Raw genomic sequence first — 21,751 nt, forward strand, 5'->3', positions numbered from 1 at the left:
GTAAAAGTATATATAGTTATAACACATTCCGGCTTCACTTAATCTCATAGATCCAATACTTTTATTGTTTTCTGAATAAATATAAACACAATTTTTATCATTACATGTAAATAAAGCTGTTTGTAAAATAATTTGAATGTGCAAATTTTTAATCTTTAGTATTAAGAAACTTACCAACGTTCCATGACGTACGACCTTCCGAGTCACAAAATCATACACCAGGATAGCACCAACTTTGTAGTCTTCATTTTTAGTGCGTACCACCATGGCGAAAAATCGCGGGTTTGGCAGAGTGCAATAACAACTGAGGACAGTAAACATGATTATAACATCAATAGAGTGAGTTTTCATGATTTGGAAGTGACCTTATCATTGTGGCACTAACCATATAGAACAACATTATAACAGGTAATTACTCAGAAAGAACATTACATTCCATGGATAAAGGATTGAAGAATACCATACACCATTAACTGTTTCTCAAACAGGTGAATTCTAATAAGGACAAAACTATGTAATCCAAATTCTTAGCCATCAAAATATCCTTTATAATTGTTATAATTGTGTTTGATAAAACTTTTGCTTGGGAACCGGACTTTAGCAGATAAAAAAGATTTGCAAATGATTTTAAGAAATAGACAAATCTTCATGTAAACTGATTGCAAATGATTTCAAAAGGTCTTTTTTTATTTTTTACTTGTATAATGGGCTTATTTTTACAATGGGCTTATTTTTCAAGTCAGCCATTTAAAAAAAACAAGGATACATGTAAGGTACATGTAAAGTCCTGGTCTACTTCAGGAAATTTTATCTATAAACTTGTTATAAATCTGTTGTATTTTCCTGTGATGAACTAAATATGCACAACTATTGATTTGAATTGATGACAACCTGCATGATATGCCCAGAGCTGTTCTGTCAGCCATTTTTAGCTTTTCTGGCCGTGTCATGTCCCAGACACGTACGGAATTGTCTTCCTCAGACAGAGTAACCAAAATCTTCCATGAAGCACACATGACCTTCCTGACAGCAGATAGGTGAGGAAGGGTCTTTTGTCTCTCCTCTGTCTCAAGGTTGTACACTATGACATTGTTGTGATTGGAGAAGAATAGCCATTTACAGTCGGGAGTGAAACCTAACGACTGTCCAATATCATCTGTATTTCCTGAGAGAAGAGAAAATTTACATAACTTTAAAATTCCTTAGAAAATAAAAGTCAGCAATATTCATAATAGAATGTTGAAGTCCATAGTTAAATTCATCATACAGTAAATCTGCCCAAGAGCTATCATAAAAGTCTCTAAAGTGAACATTATTTTCCCCTCAAGATAATTGTTTTACAAAAATACCTTTAAAATTGCCTACATTAATGCCAGCATTTACCTTTCATGACTCTGGTCTTCTGGAGTGTTTCTGTGCTGTAGAATATAAAGTCCCCATCTATTATGCTTGTAACAACAAAACTTTTCTCGTCTGGTGAGACACACACCATGTCTACACTCAAGTTTGGTAAATCTGCACCAACTGGAGGTTTTTTGAACACTTCAATCCAATGTGAAAACTCTTCTTTCTCAAGATCAAGCAAGGACACTTTGTATAGTTCTACATCAACAACCACCATATAGCGTCCAGATCCTGCTCAAAAACACAGAGGGGGTAAAAATTGATCATTACATTGGCAGAGAATTCAACAAGAGGTCCAATGGACCTGCACTGCTAACATGGTATCCAAGGCTTTTTAACAAATTATATTACACTAGACATTCAACAGAGTCTATATTACATCTATGTACTCTGGTAAATAAACCTTGAAACTAGCATGCTTCAACTGCAAGTCTTTTGTCTACCACTGATGGATGCTGGTGTGGAGGACTTCAGTGAACACAATTTATGAGCAGGTGAATCCATTTCAGTGTTTAAACAGATTTGATTCCTTGACCTAAAATACAGGTAAAGATTATACCTTTAGCCTTATATGTCTATTTCATATTAGGAACCTAGTGGCCAAACTTCTTGATTCTTCAGAGCCTTAAAAGCATTTGATTAAATATTTAAAAAAGAACCTCGGATGGATATTGGTAAATTTGCTTTTACAGTTGGCTGGGCCAAATCAAAGGAAACTACCAGCCAAATACCTTGATTCCAGGCCTTTTTTGTAATCAGAAGAAGCCATGATCATATGAGCATTTTAGTTACTGGTATTTCCTCTGTGTCCTTGAAAATAGATCAAGGCCTTTTTTTTTTGCTTTCCTTTTTTTGCACATTTGTTCAATCATTCCCTGGAACCTTTGAGACAAATATCATGTAGGATCTTTAGCTAAACAGTTAATCCGTTGTTTGTGTATTTCTAACTACATGTACTTTGTCTTTGATCCCAGTGATGTTTGATATGGGTCAGTCATTTCTTTTCACATAATTTGTCCAACTTTATACATGTAAGCTATTATCCAAATATCATGATGCAAGGCCTTTTGGTTAATCAGAATAACTTGTTATAGAAATCAAACTACAGCCCTTGTGAACATGAATATCATTCTAGTCATTTTGTTTTTCTTTTTTCTGTATCAGACAAGAAGAGCTTATACATACTAAGAGTTTTATATTATGTATCTTTCAGAAAAAATTTGCGACAACAATGAACTTCAAGAACTTTAAGATTTAAGCTAATTAGTAATAAATAACAACAAGAAAAGATCAACATGTCAACATAATCATAATCCTCAAGTTCAATAAATCTCGGGTAAAAGGTGAACAAAAGAAAGATTTATATGGAAACTCCTGAAAAAGTACCAGGAATGTAAGACCAGGTGCTCCATCAGGTAAGTAATGCCATGTTCTCAAATAAGAACAAGGTATAAAACAACAGAACCAACATGCTAATTAATGAACATCAAACACGTCCAGATTCTTATCACACAAAAAAATTGAGGTTACTGTAACAACATACATGTAATTTTCATCAATAGTAAATGTACATATAGACAGTCATTTCCCAAGCTGATGTGATTAAGTTAGCTTTATATAGGCATGTTTCTTTCTGCTGTAAGTAATTTCATATCATGAACAATTAAAATTTTTCAGCCAACATAATCCTGATGTTTGAATTTATCATGATTATACAAAATCTGTTACCTACCATGTACCAGATTATCAACACCATCTGCAAACAAACGCTTGCCCTTTGTCTTCACCCTTGACTTTCTGTCCCCTGTGAGGGCGTTATACAAAACAGCGGCATCATCCTTCAGTTTAATGAGTATATCTTTCTCCTGCCCTCCGACCCAGTATTCAGTCACATTAGGCAATGTATAGGCCACTTCACCTGTGAGCTGGATTGCTTTCACTTTGCCTCCCTCGTATTCAGCCAGGATGAGTGAATCGTTGACCATGAATCGCACCTTTGAAGGGGTTTTACCTAGCTTGTTGAAAGACTTGATCAAAGTTCCATCCTCTAAATTCCATATCTTAACACTCTGATCCTCATCATCAGCACCTGTAATTGCAAATATAGTTTACATAAAGTCAATTCAATACATCAAGTTTGACTTAATTTTTCTTTATTCATTTATTTTCTAACTTTGTTAAATGGGCTTATTGAAACATTTTTTTTAGTTCAAATTTTTAATTTTCAAAATGGTGACAATACAAAAATTTGTGTTTCCAACCACACAATATTTTTCACTTCTATCAGAATTACACTAAAAAGTGAGTGCTTTTTGGTATTTCTGCACATTTCAAACCGTCAACATTTCATGTCGATACCTCTTATAGATTTAGTGAAATGCTCCAGACAAAATTTAAGTTTGCAAAAATAACAAAGGGCAATAACTCCTAAAATATACAAAAAGATAGTGAAGATTTTTATGCACTTCTCCTTGCTGTGATCTATCTACCTATGAAGTTTTATGTTGGTACCTCTTATAGGTTTTGTGTTATGCTCCAGATTAAATTATGACAGACGGACCGACAGACGGACAGATGGACAAAGTGGCGACTATATGCTCTCCCTTCGGGGAGCATAAAAAGATTTAAAGAAAACATCCAGTCAAAGTACATGTTTGGTGAAAGCTACACTGATTCAATATATGCCTCCTTTGCCATCAAGCAGAAAAATATGGCAATTTTTAATATAATGAATAAATAGAAAGCACCACTTTGATTGGTCAAACCCAAAAAGATACAATGTATATCATTAATGGAAAAGATATATCATTACTTATTATCATTCCTAATGGCCATTCAACTGAGAGAAGGTCATTAGGTGCATAGGAAGATGTAAGATTTCTGTACTTCAGTGACAATATGATTTTTTATTAAATTGATATTTTCGATTTCAGCAAAAATGTAATAAAAACAGGTGGCTTCTCTCTTGCCAGACATGGGTTTATTGCCTATGTGTTTTCCTTATATCTACACTTACATGTGACAATGGTCTTGCCATCCCTGCTAATGTCCATATCAGATACCTCTGCTGTGTGGTCAGACAGCATGTAGACTAACTGACCACCTGGTTTAGTCAATATCTCTTGGTCAGGCAGTAAGTGTGGTCTAGAAATGTGTTTGCACTGCTCACATAGCTTCACTAGTCCTTCATCCTGTATACAACAAACAACGAATGACTTATGATTGATATACAAGAAATCTTCAACTTGTTTTAAAAGTTCCTCTGTGCTTTTGCTCTTAACTATACAAAGTTTGCCTGTCAGTTGTATAGTTTTACTGCTTAGTCCTAAATCAAATGGCACAACTAGAAAGTAAGGAAAATCTACATATGAAATTTGAGGAAGTATTTCTCAAAAAATACCAATATCAAAATTTCATAGCCAAAATCCAAGATGGCCATCTGTCAGTTTTTGTGTTTTTTTAATTAGCCTTAAATCATATGTGCACAACTAATTATATAAGGAACAATGGAAATTTATAAAATTTAAAAATCCATCTCGCATGTCACAAGAAACAACAATAACAAAAATTGTTTATGGACAGACAGCTAACCACAGATAGCAGACATAGGGTGACTAACCCACCATCTGATGACAGTTGGTGATAAACATAGACAACTTAACCTGGTCATCAGTGAGCTGGTCACTGAGCTTAAGTTCAAATGATATAAACATAATTAAGCCTTAACCTGGTCACCAGCAAGCCTGTCGCGGAGCTGTAAGTCCAACTGCTGTGGATCATACACTAAAGCCTGCATGGAAAGTTGGATGCCGTCATGGAGGGTGTTGATAGCATAGTCTTCCGGAAACTCCTTCCGAGCTAGGTGTATGTCTGACATTAAACTCCTGTGTAACAGAGATTTATAACTTTACAGTCATCTTATGTTGGGCAGTCCTTTCAGGTAAAGACTGTTGGTTTTACATATAGGACCGCAGTATTTAATGTTTAGTAATTACACCATCACATGACAGCTGATGACGACAAGTATAACAGATGTTAAGGACAGTATTGGGATGACAGACGAAAGGCAGTAGTGGTGTCCAGATGTAACAGTCGAAAAACCTCTAGAATTATGGTGATTTCAATTTTGTAGATTTTCAAATATCCAGCTAGGTTATCTCATGTTGCGGATCAACTGCGTCTGCCTAAATAAAAAGGAATGATGGTCATTTGTGGCCAGGCTTGTGTACATGTGTATGGTTACACAATTAACTTTCTGTTTCGTAGCCAGTAAAGCAACAGCCTGCAACATCAGATCAAAATCTATGTTTTATGATTCAATGCTGCCAACCTGTGGCAGTTCGTGTTTAAAAGAAAATAATTTAGTATCCGGTGGTCGTATGATTTTGTCCAGAGCTGGATAATTTATCCTAATACACAGAAGAAAGTATTCAGTTTATTTATTGTAGCTTTACCTCCTATTTACAGCCAGGGTCATTTAAGAATGTGCCAGGTATGGGTGGTGGAGGAAAGACAGAGTTTTCGGAAAAAAAAACACCGACCTGCAGCCAGTACCTGGTGACTACCCCATGTAGGCCTCAAATCTGTGACCCAGAGGTCAAGGACAAGTGATAAAGTTGGTTAAACACCTTAACTACACAGCCACTGTAGCCTTGTTAGCATGTATAGGACCCCCTGTGATAGTGTTCTATGTCAGAAGGTATTTGCAAGCTACCTCTTAATGGCACTGGCTTTTCACACAACAATATACCCAACCAACAAATAAACATACTACTATGTTGGTTCTCTGCATATATACATGAATACATTATCAGAAAATAAAAGTTATATGAGGTGGTACATGATATGCCCATCATAGGAAAATGAGTATTTTGAAACAGGTAAGGGAAGAAAAGTGAAGTCTAATGTCTAATCAACACATTAAGGTCATTGACAGTGTCAGTTGTGTAATGGTGGAAGGAACCAGAGTTAACCATCCAGTGTCAATCGTGATAACATTCCCAGATGATCAGTGAAAAATACTCAAGTTCCTATCAAGTTTGAAGTTGATCTGTTAAAAAGCTAATTGAGATATTAAGAGGACAAAAAATTTCCATAATTGAATAAAGGACCATAACTTCTTAAATCTAGGTCCAAAAATTGCAGTCATCAAAGCTGTCTGAGCTATTATAGTAATGAACATTGCTATGAGGTTTGAAATTAATTCTTTGAAAACTACTTGCAATATCAAGGGCACACCCTTTCCATAATTGAATAAGGGGCCATAACTCTGCAGATTATTGTTTGAAAATTACAATGATATTCTCACAGCTATCAAAGTAAAGACCTGAGACAGAAAGATAACAACTTGGTCTGAAGAAAATCCACTTGCAGTTAAGACACTGACCTGAGACAGAAAGACAACAACTTAGTCAGTAGGAAATCCACTAGCAGTTAAGACACTGACCTGAGACAGAAAGACAACAACTTAGTCAGTAGGAAATCCACTTGCAGTTAAGACACTGACCTGAGACAGAAAGACAACAACTTGGTCCGTAGGAAATCCACTTGCAGTTAAGACACTGACCTGAGGGAGGAAGACAACATCTTGGCTTGTAGGAAATCTATGCGCAATAAGCAGAGTTCTTTAAGGTCCTCCAGATTTCTGGCCATGGTCAGGTGGAAGGGAAGATTGTTAAGTTTCCTCAAATTGTACTTGTCTCCATGTCTTAATGGCTGAACTGAGGAGTGACGGTCCTCCAACCCAGCATTACCTGATCTGTCAGTAAATGGCTTCTTACTTCCTGTAATTAAAACAGCAGATTTCCTTTAGTTATTGTTCACTTTCTAATCAAAGACATTCCTGAAATTTACCTCCAGTATAAACTGTATTATGACATAAAGTATATGTTGAAAGTTCAAAAGTGAACTCAGACCAACAATATATCTGTACAAGTATTGTGGATTTTTCTCAAAGCTTACTGAAAACTCTCACCATTGCTCCACTTTCCACTAAAGAACTCTGCCAGACCTTGGTGAAGGTTTTGTATGACTGTATCTCCACAGTAACGCTCCCTTGCTGCCTCTATAAACTGTCGGTGGTACCAGTACAGTACACGAATGCCATCAGCTCCTCTCTCCACTGTCAACAATATCGTGTTACAGTCACGCAGAATAATCAAAGAATTTCTAGCTCACCTCAACGACACAGGATACATTATTTTATTGTATAAAAAAGATAGTCCATTGCTGTAATTGTGCATTCAAATAATTAAAAAAGAAAAAAGTGTCCTGGAGAACAAAAGTCCTAATATCTGTCCATCCCCTATACTCTCACATCAGGAAAATACTGTATGTATATCACTGTCACCTGAAAGCTTCTTGTGTGAACTAGGACCTTTTGCCTTGATACAAACTAATCAATACCACATAGTGACATTTTAACTTTCATCAGTAACCACTTTGTATATTTATATTAGGATCCAACCCAGTTTACCTAATTAAGTGACATTATCCATATCTCCAAAATACGGTTCAATTCCCGGTGTCATATCGACACCGGGCCAACAAGAGTGATTAGTATAAGTTGACATAACTTGTTTCGCAATTGTTGAAAAATTAATAAAGTTTATATATATTATCCAAAATACAATGACATATCGTAATTTTAGAAGTAGATTCCAATGTTCTACATTTTGTAAGGGAAGTGATCTACTTTGACTTTGATTGATGTGTCTGTTATACATATTTAACAGCTATAACATATAAAATGTCAGATTTCTGGGTTCTGAGATAACGAGATAAGGTGTACATTACAATTATAGTAAAAACATCAAAGTGCTGCCTCCATATCTTATATCCATATCATATATTAATTGTAGTGTTTACTTACCTATATACTCTTGCAAGTCTGTCCTCAGTCGTACCAGGAGCAGAGGTGGAAGTCGACGGATGGGAGGCGTCCAGTAAACGTATACGTCATTAAGGACAACATCATCACAGGACAGAATATCTTCTAACTCTGACTCTGACAGGCCATTGGTGGCTAAAACATCGTTGTTTAAAGTTTTAACACATACTTTTAATACTGACCTGTTCTTTTTTGCCTTGCAAACTTTGAAATAGAAAACGAACGAAGAGATTTAACTCTACTGTGTGAAACATGATATTCAGATATGATTGTCACTGCTTTACCATTCTAGGAGCACTACTCATTTTAATGTCTGATAGATACAGCTTGACTGTGTGTATTTAGAGAGAGCGTAAACCAAGTACGAAGATCAGGGATTCAGTATCAAAGACACCTGATTATAACTCATTATCCATCATTAATAGTGCTGACCATTAAACTTACATATCATCATGATTTTAAAGCAATAACTTGCATGATTAAATGAGTTTGATCTCTAAAGCTGATGTGTTTGGAGACCAATAAGTAATGTTTTGAGGTGGGTGTTGTATAAGAAGGTTTTTTCCATTCCTTCAGGTGTGGGGCTCACATTGGTCTCCACAGAGCCATCAGAAAAACCCTGTTTAAGGTGGAAAAGAGTCAAGTAAAGGGTTTAATACAATGACACAGGTACACTTTACCTGTAGTTAAATATCCAAGAGCATCAGAGACCAAGATTTTGCCATGTTTGACCTCAAGTTGGGAGAACAGAAGGTCAATGCTGTCTCTAATGGTAGACTGCAGCCTCACATCATCTGGTGGGGAAAATGAGTTCCATTTACAAGCCTGGTCAAACGACAACTTGAGAAACAGAGGAATAGGACAAATGTCAAATGCATTGATTACTGTTTCTCTCTGATTCACAGTCAGTGTACGTTTATTAGCATCCAGCCAGCTGCTGATGATACTGTTCACATCGTCCTTGCCAAGAACAGGGACTGCTACAAAATTTGTTGATGCTTTCTTGAGTTTTTGCTGAAATTGTTGAATAATACATATATCAAGATAAGAAAATTAACAAACTCTTTGTGTTAAAGAATCTGACTCAGCCTTAAAGTGTTACAAAATCTAGCTTAGCCTTAAGTGTTACAGAATCTGACTCAGCCTTGGTGTTACAGAATCTGGCTCAGCCTTTAGTGTTACAGAATCTGGCTCAGCCTTTAGTGTTACAGAATCTGGCTCAGCCTTAAGTGTTACAGAATCGAGCTTAGCCTTGGTGTTACAGAATCTGGCTCAATTTTAGTGTTACAGAAATTGACTCAGCCTTGGAGTTACAGAATCTAGCTTAGCCTTGGTGTTACAGAATCTGGATCAATTTTAGTGTTACAGAATCTGACTCAGCCTTGGTGTTACAGAATCTGGCTTAGCCTTGGTGTTACAGAATCTGGCTCAGACTTGGTGATACAGAATCTGACTCAGCCTTGGTGTTACAGAATTTGGCTCAGCCTTAAGTGTTACAGAATCTGGCTTAGCCTTAAGTGTTACAGAATCTGGCTTAGCCTTGATGTTACAGGATCTGCCTTAGCCTTGGTGTTACAGAATCTGGCTTAGCCTTGGTGTTACAGGATCTGCCTTAGCCTTGGTGTTACAGAATCTGCCTTAGCCTTGGTGTTACAGAATCTGGCTTAGCCTTGGTGTTACAGGATCTGCCTTAGCCTTGGTGTTACAGAATCTGGCTCAGCCTTGGTGTTACAGAATCTGGCTTAGCCTTGATGTTACAGGATCTGCCTTAGCCTTGGTGTTACAGGATCTGCCTTAGCCTTGGTGTTACAGAATCTGGCTTAGCCTTGGTGTTACAGGATCTGCCTTAGCCTTGGTGTTACAGGATCTGCCTTAGCCTTGGTGTTACAGAATCTGGCTCAGCCTTGGTGATACAGAATCTAACTCAGCCTTGGTGTTACAGAATCTGCCTTAGCCTTGGTGTTACAGAATCTGGCTTAGCCTTGGTGTTACAGAATCTGCCTTAGCCTTGGTGTTACAGAATCTGACTTAGCCTTGGTGTTACAGAATCTAACTCAGCCTTGGTGTTACAGAATCTGACTTAGCCTTGGTGTTACAGAATCTGCCTTAGCCTTGGTGTTACAGAATCTGCCTTAGCCTTGGTGTTACAGAATCTGGCTCAGCCTTGGTGATACAGAATCTAACTCAGCCTTGGTGATACAGAATCTGCCTTAGCCTTGGTGTTACAGAATCTGGCTTAGCCTTGGTGTTACAGAATCTGGCTTAGCCTTGGTGTTACAGAATCTGGCTTAGCCTTGGTGTTACAGAATCTGGCTTAGCCTTGTTGTTACAGAATCTGCCTTAGCCTTGGTGTTACAGAATCTGGATCAATTTTAGTGTTACAGAATCTGACTCAGCCTTGGTGTTACAGAATCTGGCTTAGCCTTGGTGTTACAGAATCTGCCTTAGCCTTGGTGTTACAGAATCTGGCTTAGCCTTGGTGTTACAGAAGCTTACTCAGCCTTGGTGTTACAGGATCTGGCTTAGCCTTGGTGTTACAGAATCTGCCTTAGCCTTGGTGTTACAGAATCTAACTCAGCCTTGGTGTTACAGAATCTGACTTAGCCTTGGTGTTACAGAATCTGCCTTAGCCTTGGTGTTACAGAATCTAACTCAGCCTTGGTGTTACAGAATCTGCCTTAGCCTTGGTGTTACAGAATCTGACTCAGCCTTGGTGTTACAGAATCTGGTTTAGCCTTGGTGTTACAGAATCTGCCTTAGCCTTGGTGTTACAGAATCTGCCTTAGCCTTGGTGTTACAGGATCTGGTTTAGCCTTGGTGTTACAGAATCTGACTTAGCCTTGGTGTTACAGAATCTGCCTTAGCCATGGTGTTACAGAATCTGGCTTAGCCTTGGTGTTACAGAATCTGCCTTAGCCTTTGTGTTACAGAATCTGGCTTAGCCTTGGTGTTACAGGATCTGGTTTAGCCTTGATGTTACAGAATCTGGCTTAGCCTTGATGTTACAGAATCTGCCTTAGCCTTGGTGTTACAGAATCTGCCTTAGCCTTGGTGTTACAGAATCTGCCTTAGCCTTGGTGTTACAGAATCTGCCTTAGCCTTGGTGTTACAGAATCTGCCTTAGCCTTGGTGTTACAGAATCTGCCTTAGCCTTGGTGTTACAGAATCTGGCTTAGCCTTGGTGTTACAGGATCTGGTTTAGCCTTGGTGTTACAGAATCTGCCTTAGCCATGGTGTTACAGAAGCTTACTCAGCCTTGGTGTTACAGAATCTGGCTTAGCCTTGGTGATACAGAATCTGCCTTAGCCTTGGTGTTACAGAATCTGCCTTAGCTTTGGTGTTACAGAATCTGCCTTAGCCTTGGTGTTACAGAATCTGACTCAGCCTTGGTGTTACAGAATCTGCCTTAGCCTTGGTGATACAGAATCTGCCTTAGCCTTGGTGATACAGAATCTGCCTTAGCCTTGGTGTTACAGAAGCTTACTCAGCCTTGGTGTTACAGAATCTGGCTTAGCCTTGGTGTTACAGGATCTGGCTTAGCCTTGGTGATACAGAATCTAACTCAGCCTTGGTGTTACAGAATCTGACTTAGCCTTGGTGATACAGAATCTGGCTCAGCCTTGGTGTTACAGAATCTGGCTTAGCCTTGGTGTTACAGAATCTGACTTAGCCTTGGTGTTACAGAATCTGACTCAGCCTTGGTGTTACAGAATCTGGCTTAGCCTTGGTGTTACAGAATCTGGCTTAGCCTTGGTGATACAGAATCTGGCTCAGCCTTGGTGATACAGAATCTGGCTTAGCCTTGATGTTACAGAATCTGACTCAGCCTTGGTGATACAGAATCTGACTCAATCAGGCTTTAAATTCATGTATTAATTAATAACGTAGTAACCAGTTTGATATTCAAACGAAAAAAAATATGAACAAAATCACTTGTTAACTGTTATTTCAACTCAAAATATAATCAAGCTTTATAATTATCTTTAATCATATAGATGATATTGAAAGATACCTGTAGAGCAGGGAAACATTCATACACAGCATCTTCCAAAGTGGAGACGATGATTTTAACGTTGGCAGGAAGACGGGCTGGAAGCCAATTCAGACTACGACTCTTGTTTGATGGATCGAGCTGGTCGAGGGAATCCAGAAGAATCACAAGAGGTCGGACATTTTTAGCCAAGGTCAACGCAAATTTAAACATCTTAACCAGTGGTTTGATATCCTACAACAGTAACCCTTCACATCAGTCATGGTTGTAGATTAATGCATGTTCATAAACAAAGAGATTTTTCAACTCACAACAAATTTTTCTGAACATCAATTAGATTTTACAGATTCGATGCTTCCTTCAGTTTGATTTCACAGCTGTCAAGACCTTATGATTTATCACAAGGATAACAGAATTGTATAGCTATCAACACATTTAATCTGCATATTCACAAGTAGAAGAAAAATATCTAATACAACATGTTGTTTTGTCTATTTATTCCTTAAACTCAAAAAGCAAAAGAATTATACTTCAGGCAACAGAATAAACTCCTGGTACCTGATAAAGGATACCAACATTAAAAATTGTAAATTTATACCCATACATAGACACTTAGTGTCAAGTAAATGTATTTACCCACCCATAGACATGTTGTAGAATATGGTAAGTAAACATGTATATACCAATACATAGACTTCAAGTATCTCGTTAAGATACCTACTCATAGACTCACAGTATCTGGTAAGGATACCCACTCATAGACTCACTATATCTGGTAAGGATACCCACTCATAGACTCAGTGTATCTGGTAAGGATACCCACTCATAGACTCACTGTATCTGTTAAGGATACTCACTCATAGACTCATAAACTCACTGTATCTGGTAAGGATACACACTCATAGACTCACTGTATCTGGTAAAGATACCCCCTTGTAGACTCACTGTATCTGGTAAGGATACCCACTCATAGACTCACTGTATCTGGTAAGGATACCCACTCTTAGACTCATTGTATCTGGTAAGGATACCCACTCATAGACTCACTGTATCTGGTAAGGATACCCACTCATAGACTCAGTGTATCTGGTAAAGATACCCTCTCGTAGACTCACTGTATCTGGTAAGGATACCCAATTCTAAATTCATAGCATCTGGTAAGACATGTGTCACTTGTAAAACTGATCCTACCTCCGGGATTTTTGTGTGGATGTCATAGAGAGCGTAGATTTGTTGGATAATGCTTGTGAGTAGACTCATGATGTTAGAACTGTCAGGAGTTGTCCCAATAAATCTGTGTTAACAAACAAAATACAGCAAATTAAACATCAATTAGTTGGAAAAGAAGATCCATTACCCTGAAAACTATAAACATTGTAAACGTTATTTAATAGTGCTGTGTGCAACATATAAATGTTGTCGTCTTAGCTTGTCACATCCACCTTTGGAAAAAATCACTCAGTCATATTTCATATTTTCTGGACAGTGGATAAAAAAGAAAATACCCTTGTCCAGCCAATTCAACATTAATATTAAGGGGAACAATGAGCACATGTAACTACATGTACCCTCATATCTACAAGTTAACTCAACAGCCACAGGTCACACTCAAACTTAATCTTTACAATTCCAATATAAAGATCAAGGCTTTAAGATCATGTACTTATGTACAGTAGACTATAGCATGATAATTCAATATCTGATTATCACCATTGAAAAATACTGTTACATCAATAGCATTGTTTACCTGATAATCACAGCAGGTTTACTTGGGTCGTCAGTGTAGGAGCTTGGCACAAGAGATGCTACTTTAGCCAGGATAGAGGTTTTACCACATCCAGATTGTCCATGTATTACCAGTGGAACCCGACTTGAGTTTGTCAGATATGATTGAATCTCCTGTAAATATGAAAAAGGGATATAAAAAAATTATGGATCTTTTTTATTTCCTCACAAAGAAAGAGGAGGAAAAAAAAGATAGAACCAATTTTCATTCCGTGAGAGTTGGTAGGTTGATAAGTTGGGTGAGGTGTGTTGGGTGTGGATAACAAAATGTATGCAGGGCAATGAAATTAAATATCAAAATCAATTCAAGTAAGTTCCAATCACAATACAATGTGTCTTGTGACTGAAACTAACTTAAATTAATTAAGAAAGAGGATGATACACTCCAAGGACAACACAACACTTTTGGACACATGTCTTAGTGCTAAATGAAAACATAATTATACACGTTACAAACATACAAAATACTTTACCTCAAGAGTGGCCTCCCTTCCATGGAAGTTTTCACATTTCCCCTGACAGAAGTGGATATGCTGTAGGCACTCAGCCTCAAGAGGATCATTGCTGTCTGATGGTGATCGGTCTGATATACCCTTTGTAATCATAGACATCATTTTCTGGACAAAGTCTTCAGACATTTCTTTCAGATATTTCTGATGATCTAACAGCTCTGGATTTATACCTGAATTTCATCAAGATCAGGATATATCTCAATAAAATATTCATAACAGTAATATCAAGGGCAATAACTCCTAAATTATGCAAAAAGAGTTATGGTTCTTGTGCACTGCATTTCTCCTTGTTAAGATCTATTTACCTATGAAGTTTTATGTTGATACCTTATATAGTTTCAATGTAATGCTATATGCACTGCTCTCCGAGTTACACTAAGGAAACACAATATGACTGACCTTTTTCTGTCCATGGAACTGAGTAAGTGAGGATGTTGTGGCTTGGTAAATGGGCTGACATCTTCTTATCTTTTAGATCTGTCAGAAGTCCTTGTGCCAGTTTCACCGTCTCCTCATTTCCCAAACATTCTAAAGACATGTAAATACAACATCATATGATCTATAATGAGCTGAAATGACCAAACGTTTGATAGGGTGTTACTGTGTAATATGTTTATTGATAGCATTTCTAAAACATTGACTTAGTCAACTCCTATACTTTTCTCTATTATCTCAGCATTACTGTTACTAAATACTAGCTTCCTGACAATACTGATTAACATAGGTACTTCAGAGTAAATACATCATGACAGCAAGTAACACTGGTATCTGCACATGTTATGGTCAACAATGTCCACTGATGTTTTATCACATTACATGTAATTTGTAGCTAATATTATTGATAACTGGTATCTGATCATGTTATCCTCAACAGTGTCCACTGATGTTTGTTCACAATGTTACCCTCAACAGTGTCCACTGATGTTTGTTCACATGAAATCTGTAGCTGGTACTTATTGATAACTGGTATCTGTTCATGTTACCCTGAACAGTGTCCACTGATGTTTGTTCACAACGTTACCCTCAACAGCGTCCACAGGTGTTTGTTCACATGTAATTTGTAGCTGGTAGTAATTGATAACTGATATCTGTTCATGTTACCCTGAACAGTGTCCACTGTTGTTTATTCACAACGTTACCCTCAACAGTGTCCACTGTTGTTTGTTCACATGTAATTTGTCGCTGGTAATAATTGACTACAGGTATCTATCCCCTTTACCTAATAATTCTATTAATGGTTAACTTAACTATCAGATGTCAGAGCTTGTATTGTATTTGCCTGCCATGTATTTCTGAGTCAGAGCTAATTGCAAGTTACTATCCTTATTATCTGAAAACCTTTAAGCTACTTTAACACTCATATAAGATGGGTCTGTTTGAATCAATTATCAACATCTTTCAAGCTATTGACATCTTACCCATATATCTTGATAACTGATAGCTGGGTTCCACCAAATTGATATCCTTGATATTCCTCCTAAACCATGCACAGCCACTCTCTACTTCAGCTTTATCAACAGATAACAGCCCCATCTGGATCTCCTTCTCAGTAACTAAAACAAGAAAGGGGAGACAACTGTCAAGAAAGAGGTAGTTAATCCTTCGTGTATAAATGTCAGGAAAACGCTGCATTCTGTAAAAGCCTTGTTGAGGTATATATGTATATCTTGGTAGTATCGCTATACACAATGCTGTAAACAATATCCACAATTTACCAGAGATGACATATTTTTTGGCCTCTTCCTCCCCTAATACTTCCTCTGCTGCTGTTTTTAAAGCCTCCTGCATGGCATCGCTCTCGTCCCACCAAATCTGCTTCGCCTTCTTGCTAACATCCTTGTCCGGACTGACAGAGTCAGGGAGATGCTTGCTGATTGAGGACAGTAGGTATACAGGTGGTACAGCATTAGTGTCTCTCAGGTACCACCTACAGGTCAAAGGTCAAAGGTCACTGATGTAGTCACATTACTACATAACAGGTATATATATATATGATCAATGAAGTGATAATAACATTACAGACAAGTGAATTGTCAAATTTTTGAGGCAACCTGTCCCTTTATCAATACACAAACGTTACATAAAATGTTACCTACAGCTAAATTTAATGTCCACTTTTTTATACTTAATCATAGTCCCTTATTTCTTTCTCATAGTAATAATGAAAGTCAAATATTGTAACTCTCATTTCTTATCAATCATGATGATTTTATGAAAAAAAATTACTTACTTGCTCAACAAGTTTTTGGCTACACTTGATTTCACAGCAGCAAATATTTTGTCAAATTCTTCTGCTTCTATACTTTTTGGCAGAGACCGGTATCCATATTTGTGAGATAGCAAAGACTGGAAAGAGATTAAACAGATATATTTAATTGCTTTTAATACCTAAACTACAAGGTATGAAATTAAGAAATGGGGTGAAAATTGAAATCTCAGATTACAGCAGATGAACAGATTCATGACATGCTGTGATATGTCCTCCCATACATTTTTAATAAACATGAAATGTTGCTGTATTTAAATTCAGTAAAACAGCTGACACTTTAGTTTCTCATAATAAATTGGGACAAGACGTCTTAAATCTACACCTGCAATGTATTAAACTTCTGTACAATCTGTTATAGGAAGGAATTCTGAAAAAAAAAACCTGTCCCTCCAGCATATAATATTTCCAATGAAGTATCTCATTCTCCTATAGTTTCTACCCTTGGATTGGTCAATGACACAGAATCTGCAATAGAAAGGAGTAATGAAAAACACCCTGCTCCATGGGGTTTGAACTAGCAACCATTTGGTCTCCAGTCAGACACTCTTTCTGCTAAAGTGAGGGAAATTTCCACATGCTAAAGCTAGTAAGTTGACCTGTTCTTTAAACTTCTACCCAATGAAAATTGAATTTTGATCTTGAAGTTTTACTAACCACAAAATTTGGCCCAGTGGAGAGTTTCTGGCACATTTCCAGTTCCCGGAGACAGAGGTCTGTTGTGCTGTGGTCATCTGAAGCTTCATCTCGTACCCCCCACCTCATGTCCACCACCTGAAACTCATAGCCTCGTTCCTGACAGAAAGCCTTCACACGTGGATAGGCATCACTCATCCATGTATTTCTCTCAAATTTTGTGTCTGAAAACAAGGAGGATATATACCTGCTATCAGAGTTTATATTCTATATATATATATATATTATATAGTCTAATTTCAAGTATACCTTTACAAATTTGAAAAGATCTTGTTTTAAATAATGGTAAAACAGTTTGATGAATGACCAATTATTTTTCAATGTATACATTCAGCATTAACCCTTGGGGCCAAAACATAATTAGTCCCCAAGAAAAGAGATTGTCTTTTCACAAAGCCAAATGATGAAGTTTTATAACATATAGACTACAAAGTTGTTCATGTATAGATAATGATGTATTTGTAACACGACACGTGTTGGTTGATATATAAATATGTTAGATATTGAAAATGTAGAGCATTGTGTAAATCCTTATTACCGAAACCTGTTTTCACCTGTGAAGGTCCTCGCTGTTGTAACCTGTATTTACTTGTGAAGGTCCTGGTCACTGTTGCCTGTTTTTCTTTGTGAAAGTTCTTGTTACTGTAACCTGTTTTTACCTTTTAAGATCTTTGCTACTGTAGCCTATTTTACCTGTGTAGGTCCTTGCTACTGTAGCCTATTTTACCTGTGTAGGTCCTTGCTACTGTAGCCTATTTTACCTGTGTAGGTCCTTGCTACTGTAGCCTATTTTACCTGTGTAGGTCCTTGCTACTGTAGCCTATTTTACCTGTGTAGGTCCTTGCTACTGTAACCTATTTTACCTGTGTAGGTCGTTGCTACTTTAACCTATTTTACCTGTTAAGATCCTCGTTACTGTAATCTACTTTACCTGTTAAGATCCTTGTTACTGTAACCTGTTTTTACCTTTTAAGATCTTTGCTACTGTAGCCTATTTTACCTGTGTAGGTCCTTGCTACTGTAACCTATTTTACCTGTGTAGGTCCTTGCTACTGTAACCTATTTTACCTGTGTAGGTCCTTGCTACTTTAACCTATTTTACCTGTTAAGATCTTTGCTACTGTAACCTATTTTACCTGTTAAGATCCTCCTTACTGTAACTTATTTTACCTGTTAAGATCCTTGTTACTGTAACCTGTTTTTACCTTTTAAGATCTTTGCTACTGTAGCCTATTTTACCTGTGTAGGTCCTTGCTACTGTAACCTATTTTACCTGTGTAGGTCCTTGCTACTGTAACCTATTTTACCTGTGTAGGTCCTTGCTACTTTAACCTATTTTACCTGTTAAGATCTTTGCTACTGTAACCTATTTTACTTGTTAAGATCCTCGTTACTGTAACCTATTTTACCTGTTAAGATCCTTGCTACTGTAACCTATTTTACCTGTGTAGGTCCTTGCTACTGTAACCTATTTTACCTGTGTAGGTCCTTGCTACTGTAACCTATTTTACCTGTGTAGGTCCTTGCTACTTTAACCTATTTTACCTGTTAAGATCTTTGCTACTGTAACCTATTTTACTTGTTAAGATCCTCGTTACTGTAACCTATTTTATCTGTTGAGATCCTTGCTACTGTAACCTATTTTACCTGTTAAGATCCTCGTTACTGTAACCTATTTTACCTGTTAAGATCCTTGCTACTGTAACCTATTTTACCTGTGTAGGTTCTTGCTACTGTAACCTATTTTACCTGTGTAGGTCCTGTTACTGTAACCTATTTTACCTGTGTAGGTCGTTGCTACTTTAACCTATTTTACCTGTTAAGATCTTTGCTACTGTAACCTATTTTACCTGTTAAGATCCTCGTTACTGTAACCTATTTTACCTGTTAAGATCCTTGCTACTGTAACCTATTTTACCTGTGTAGGTCCTTGCTACTGTAACCTATTTTACCTGTGTAGGTCCTTGCTACTTTAACCTATTTTACCTGTTAAGATCCTTGCTACTGTAACCTATTTTACCTGTTAAGATTCTTGCTACAGTAACCTATTTTACCTGTGTAGGTCCTTGTTACTGTAACCTATATCGCCATTTTACCTGTAAATGTACTACTGGTAAAGATTCTGACAATCTTTGCCAGTGTTCCTACAGACATGGTGGTGTCCCCTAGGAGAGACAGGTGCACTTGGGGTAGATTTGTCTCCTCTGAAGTATCCAAAATCGGTTCTTCTGAAGTTCCAGGGTAGGGTGGAGAAGGAGGTGGCAGTGGAGGAGGTTGCGGAGGGGGTGGGATGCCAACTGGTGGGGACGACTTGGTGTTATTAACCAATGCCTGCGTCTCTGTCGTAGTCGATTCATTCTTCTCTCTGTAAATCACGTCAATATTTATATTTATTTATCTAATCTTATCAGCGAAAGTGAATGTATTTTCTGCATAACCAATCATATCCCCGGATAACAGGTTAATATAATGAAAATACTGAAATGGGGAAGACTAAAATCCTGTCTAGCGAGTCACCAGAGCTATCTAAATAACGCAGTTCTCACGCAAACTTACCTGTCACTTTCAACCCTGGCGTTAACACCTGATAAAAGTGACAGCTGATACAGATACTGTCGGTACATTCCCGTTATTCCGGCGTAATTTTACACACACCACTGGGAACCAACATCGCTTGGTTGTGTATTACGTGTGCTAAAAATAGATCCGGTGTTTTCTGTTTTACCTGTAAACATTTCGTCGTCAGGCGGCACGTGTTTACTTAGAAAATCTACACATAAATGAAAGTTATGAATACACCCACGAGGATATGCGTTACTAGTTAGCATACCTATTATCCACCTGTTCTCAGACATCGTTCTCGTTCGCCGAAAAGTCGTTATATAGATAAATCAGACGTCGATCAGCTGTCGATGTTAAACTGATGTCAGCTAATAATTCTAGCGCGTTTTGTACTTATAACTGACTTTTGTTCGGTTCCATAATAAAAAAAAATACCGAAGTAAAACTAATCGGACACTCATGAGTGAAATTTGTCGGGGAAGGTACAACTGTAGGATAACACAAGACACCGTTCACGCAACATCTACATATAAACGGAAGAACGAGTTTCACAATGAACTTAAAAATAGATAAGTCCAAAAGCAATCGTGCGCAATATGCAAATTATCAAACACCATCACCTTTTACCACTTACTTTTTGAAATGGAGCCAATGAAAATAAAATGATTTGAACAAAATTGACCCCTGTGACATTGAAAGCGGAGGAAGGACATTCATATTTATCACACTTAATAACTAACGATCATAAGTAATATAATGACTCTTGATCGTGTAGAACTTGAGAAGAAGTTTTCCAATTTTACGGGCCTATTCTTTCTTGTTTGAATTCTTCGTCAGCGTCTAAGCACAAATAGGTAGTGTTATCAAAAGGTCGTACGTCAATCCCTGCCAGATCATGGCTCAGGAAACAGCCATGGTCACTTTGAGGCGGAATAACATTGGGGAGGCCCGACACATGCCTTCTAGTAAAAGTGTTTTGCCCACGGACAAAACCACGACAACAAACGTCGGTCCGTTTGCCAGCTTCCAGAGAAAGAAATGGCAAAGTTTATCAAAGTAACAAAAAGTGAATTGAAAGGCATTGAATAATCTTTTGCAGTTGATAAATATAAAGTGATTTTTAAATGTAGATCTATGGTTAGAATTATCAAAATTAACAGACCAAATCGGAAGGTTAATGTGCCAAATGATAAATGTAGAAGTTGAGAGCACAGGTCGCCTCCGTTAGTGAGAATTCACCCATTGTAGTACGTCGTGTGTGTATGAAGAGGTTTTTTTATTCTACAATATTTCATATTCACAAACAAAGTCAGATAATACTGAGTCAATCATGTTACCCATGAAAATAAAGTTTAGTTGCGTTAACTGTCTTCGGAAAAATAAGATGAAACTGACAACGCATTCTGAACTCCCATAATAACTGCTCTTCGGTTCACCCTGTTGGTACAGCGAATTAGCTTGACAGCCGACGGGAGCCGTCAATAGTGGCGTATAAACTATATCGACAATCAATAATGTATGCTTGCATGCTTAAGCATACGCTCAAAATACCAATTATTGTCAACAAAAAATATTCCTGCATTTTGTTGTAGGATAAAACGTGTTGTTGTAAATAGAAAAGATATATCTGATTAACTAAAATCCGA

General features: G+C 37.4%; 1 protein-coding gene across 1 annotated transcript; it reads right to left on the bottom strand.

The window, feature by feature from the left end:
• Positions 1 to 44: 44 nt before the first annotated feature.
• LOC132549546 (NACHT domain- and WD repeat-containing protein 1-like) lies at positions 45 to 20,167 on the bottom strand. Its single transcript, XM_060213485.1, is given in 22 exon segments — positions 45 to 71; positions 175 to 304; positions 892 to 1,165; positions 1,384 to 1,635; positions 3,137 to 3,493; positions 4,421 to 4,595; positions 5,132 to 5,288; positions 6,971 to 7,187; positions 7,379 to 7,525; positions 8,276 to 8,428; positions 8,974 to 9,307; positions 12,306 to 12,518; positions 13,467 to 13,578; positions 14,032 to 14,183; positions 14,543 to 14,778; positions 14,969 to 15,109; positions 16,000 to 16,134; positions 16,297 to 16,508; positions 16,812 to 16,927; positions 17,505 to 17,707; positions 19,640 to 19,908; positions 20,100 to 20,167. Coding segments are annotated over 22 exon segments (4,080 nt in total).
• Between the last annotated feature and the right edge of the window lie 1,584 nt (positions 20,168 to 21,751).

The sequence above is a fragment of the Ylistrum balloti genome, unplaced genomic scaffold (assembly GCF_031769215.1).
Source record: "Ylistrum balloti isolate Yb309-2 unplaced genomic scaffold, AGI_CSIRO_Ybal_v1 Utg370064, whole genome shotgun sequence".
Taxonomy (NCBI): Eukaryota; Metazoa; Mollusca; class Bivalvia; order Pectinida; family Pectinidae; genus Ylistrum; species Ylistrum balloti.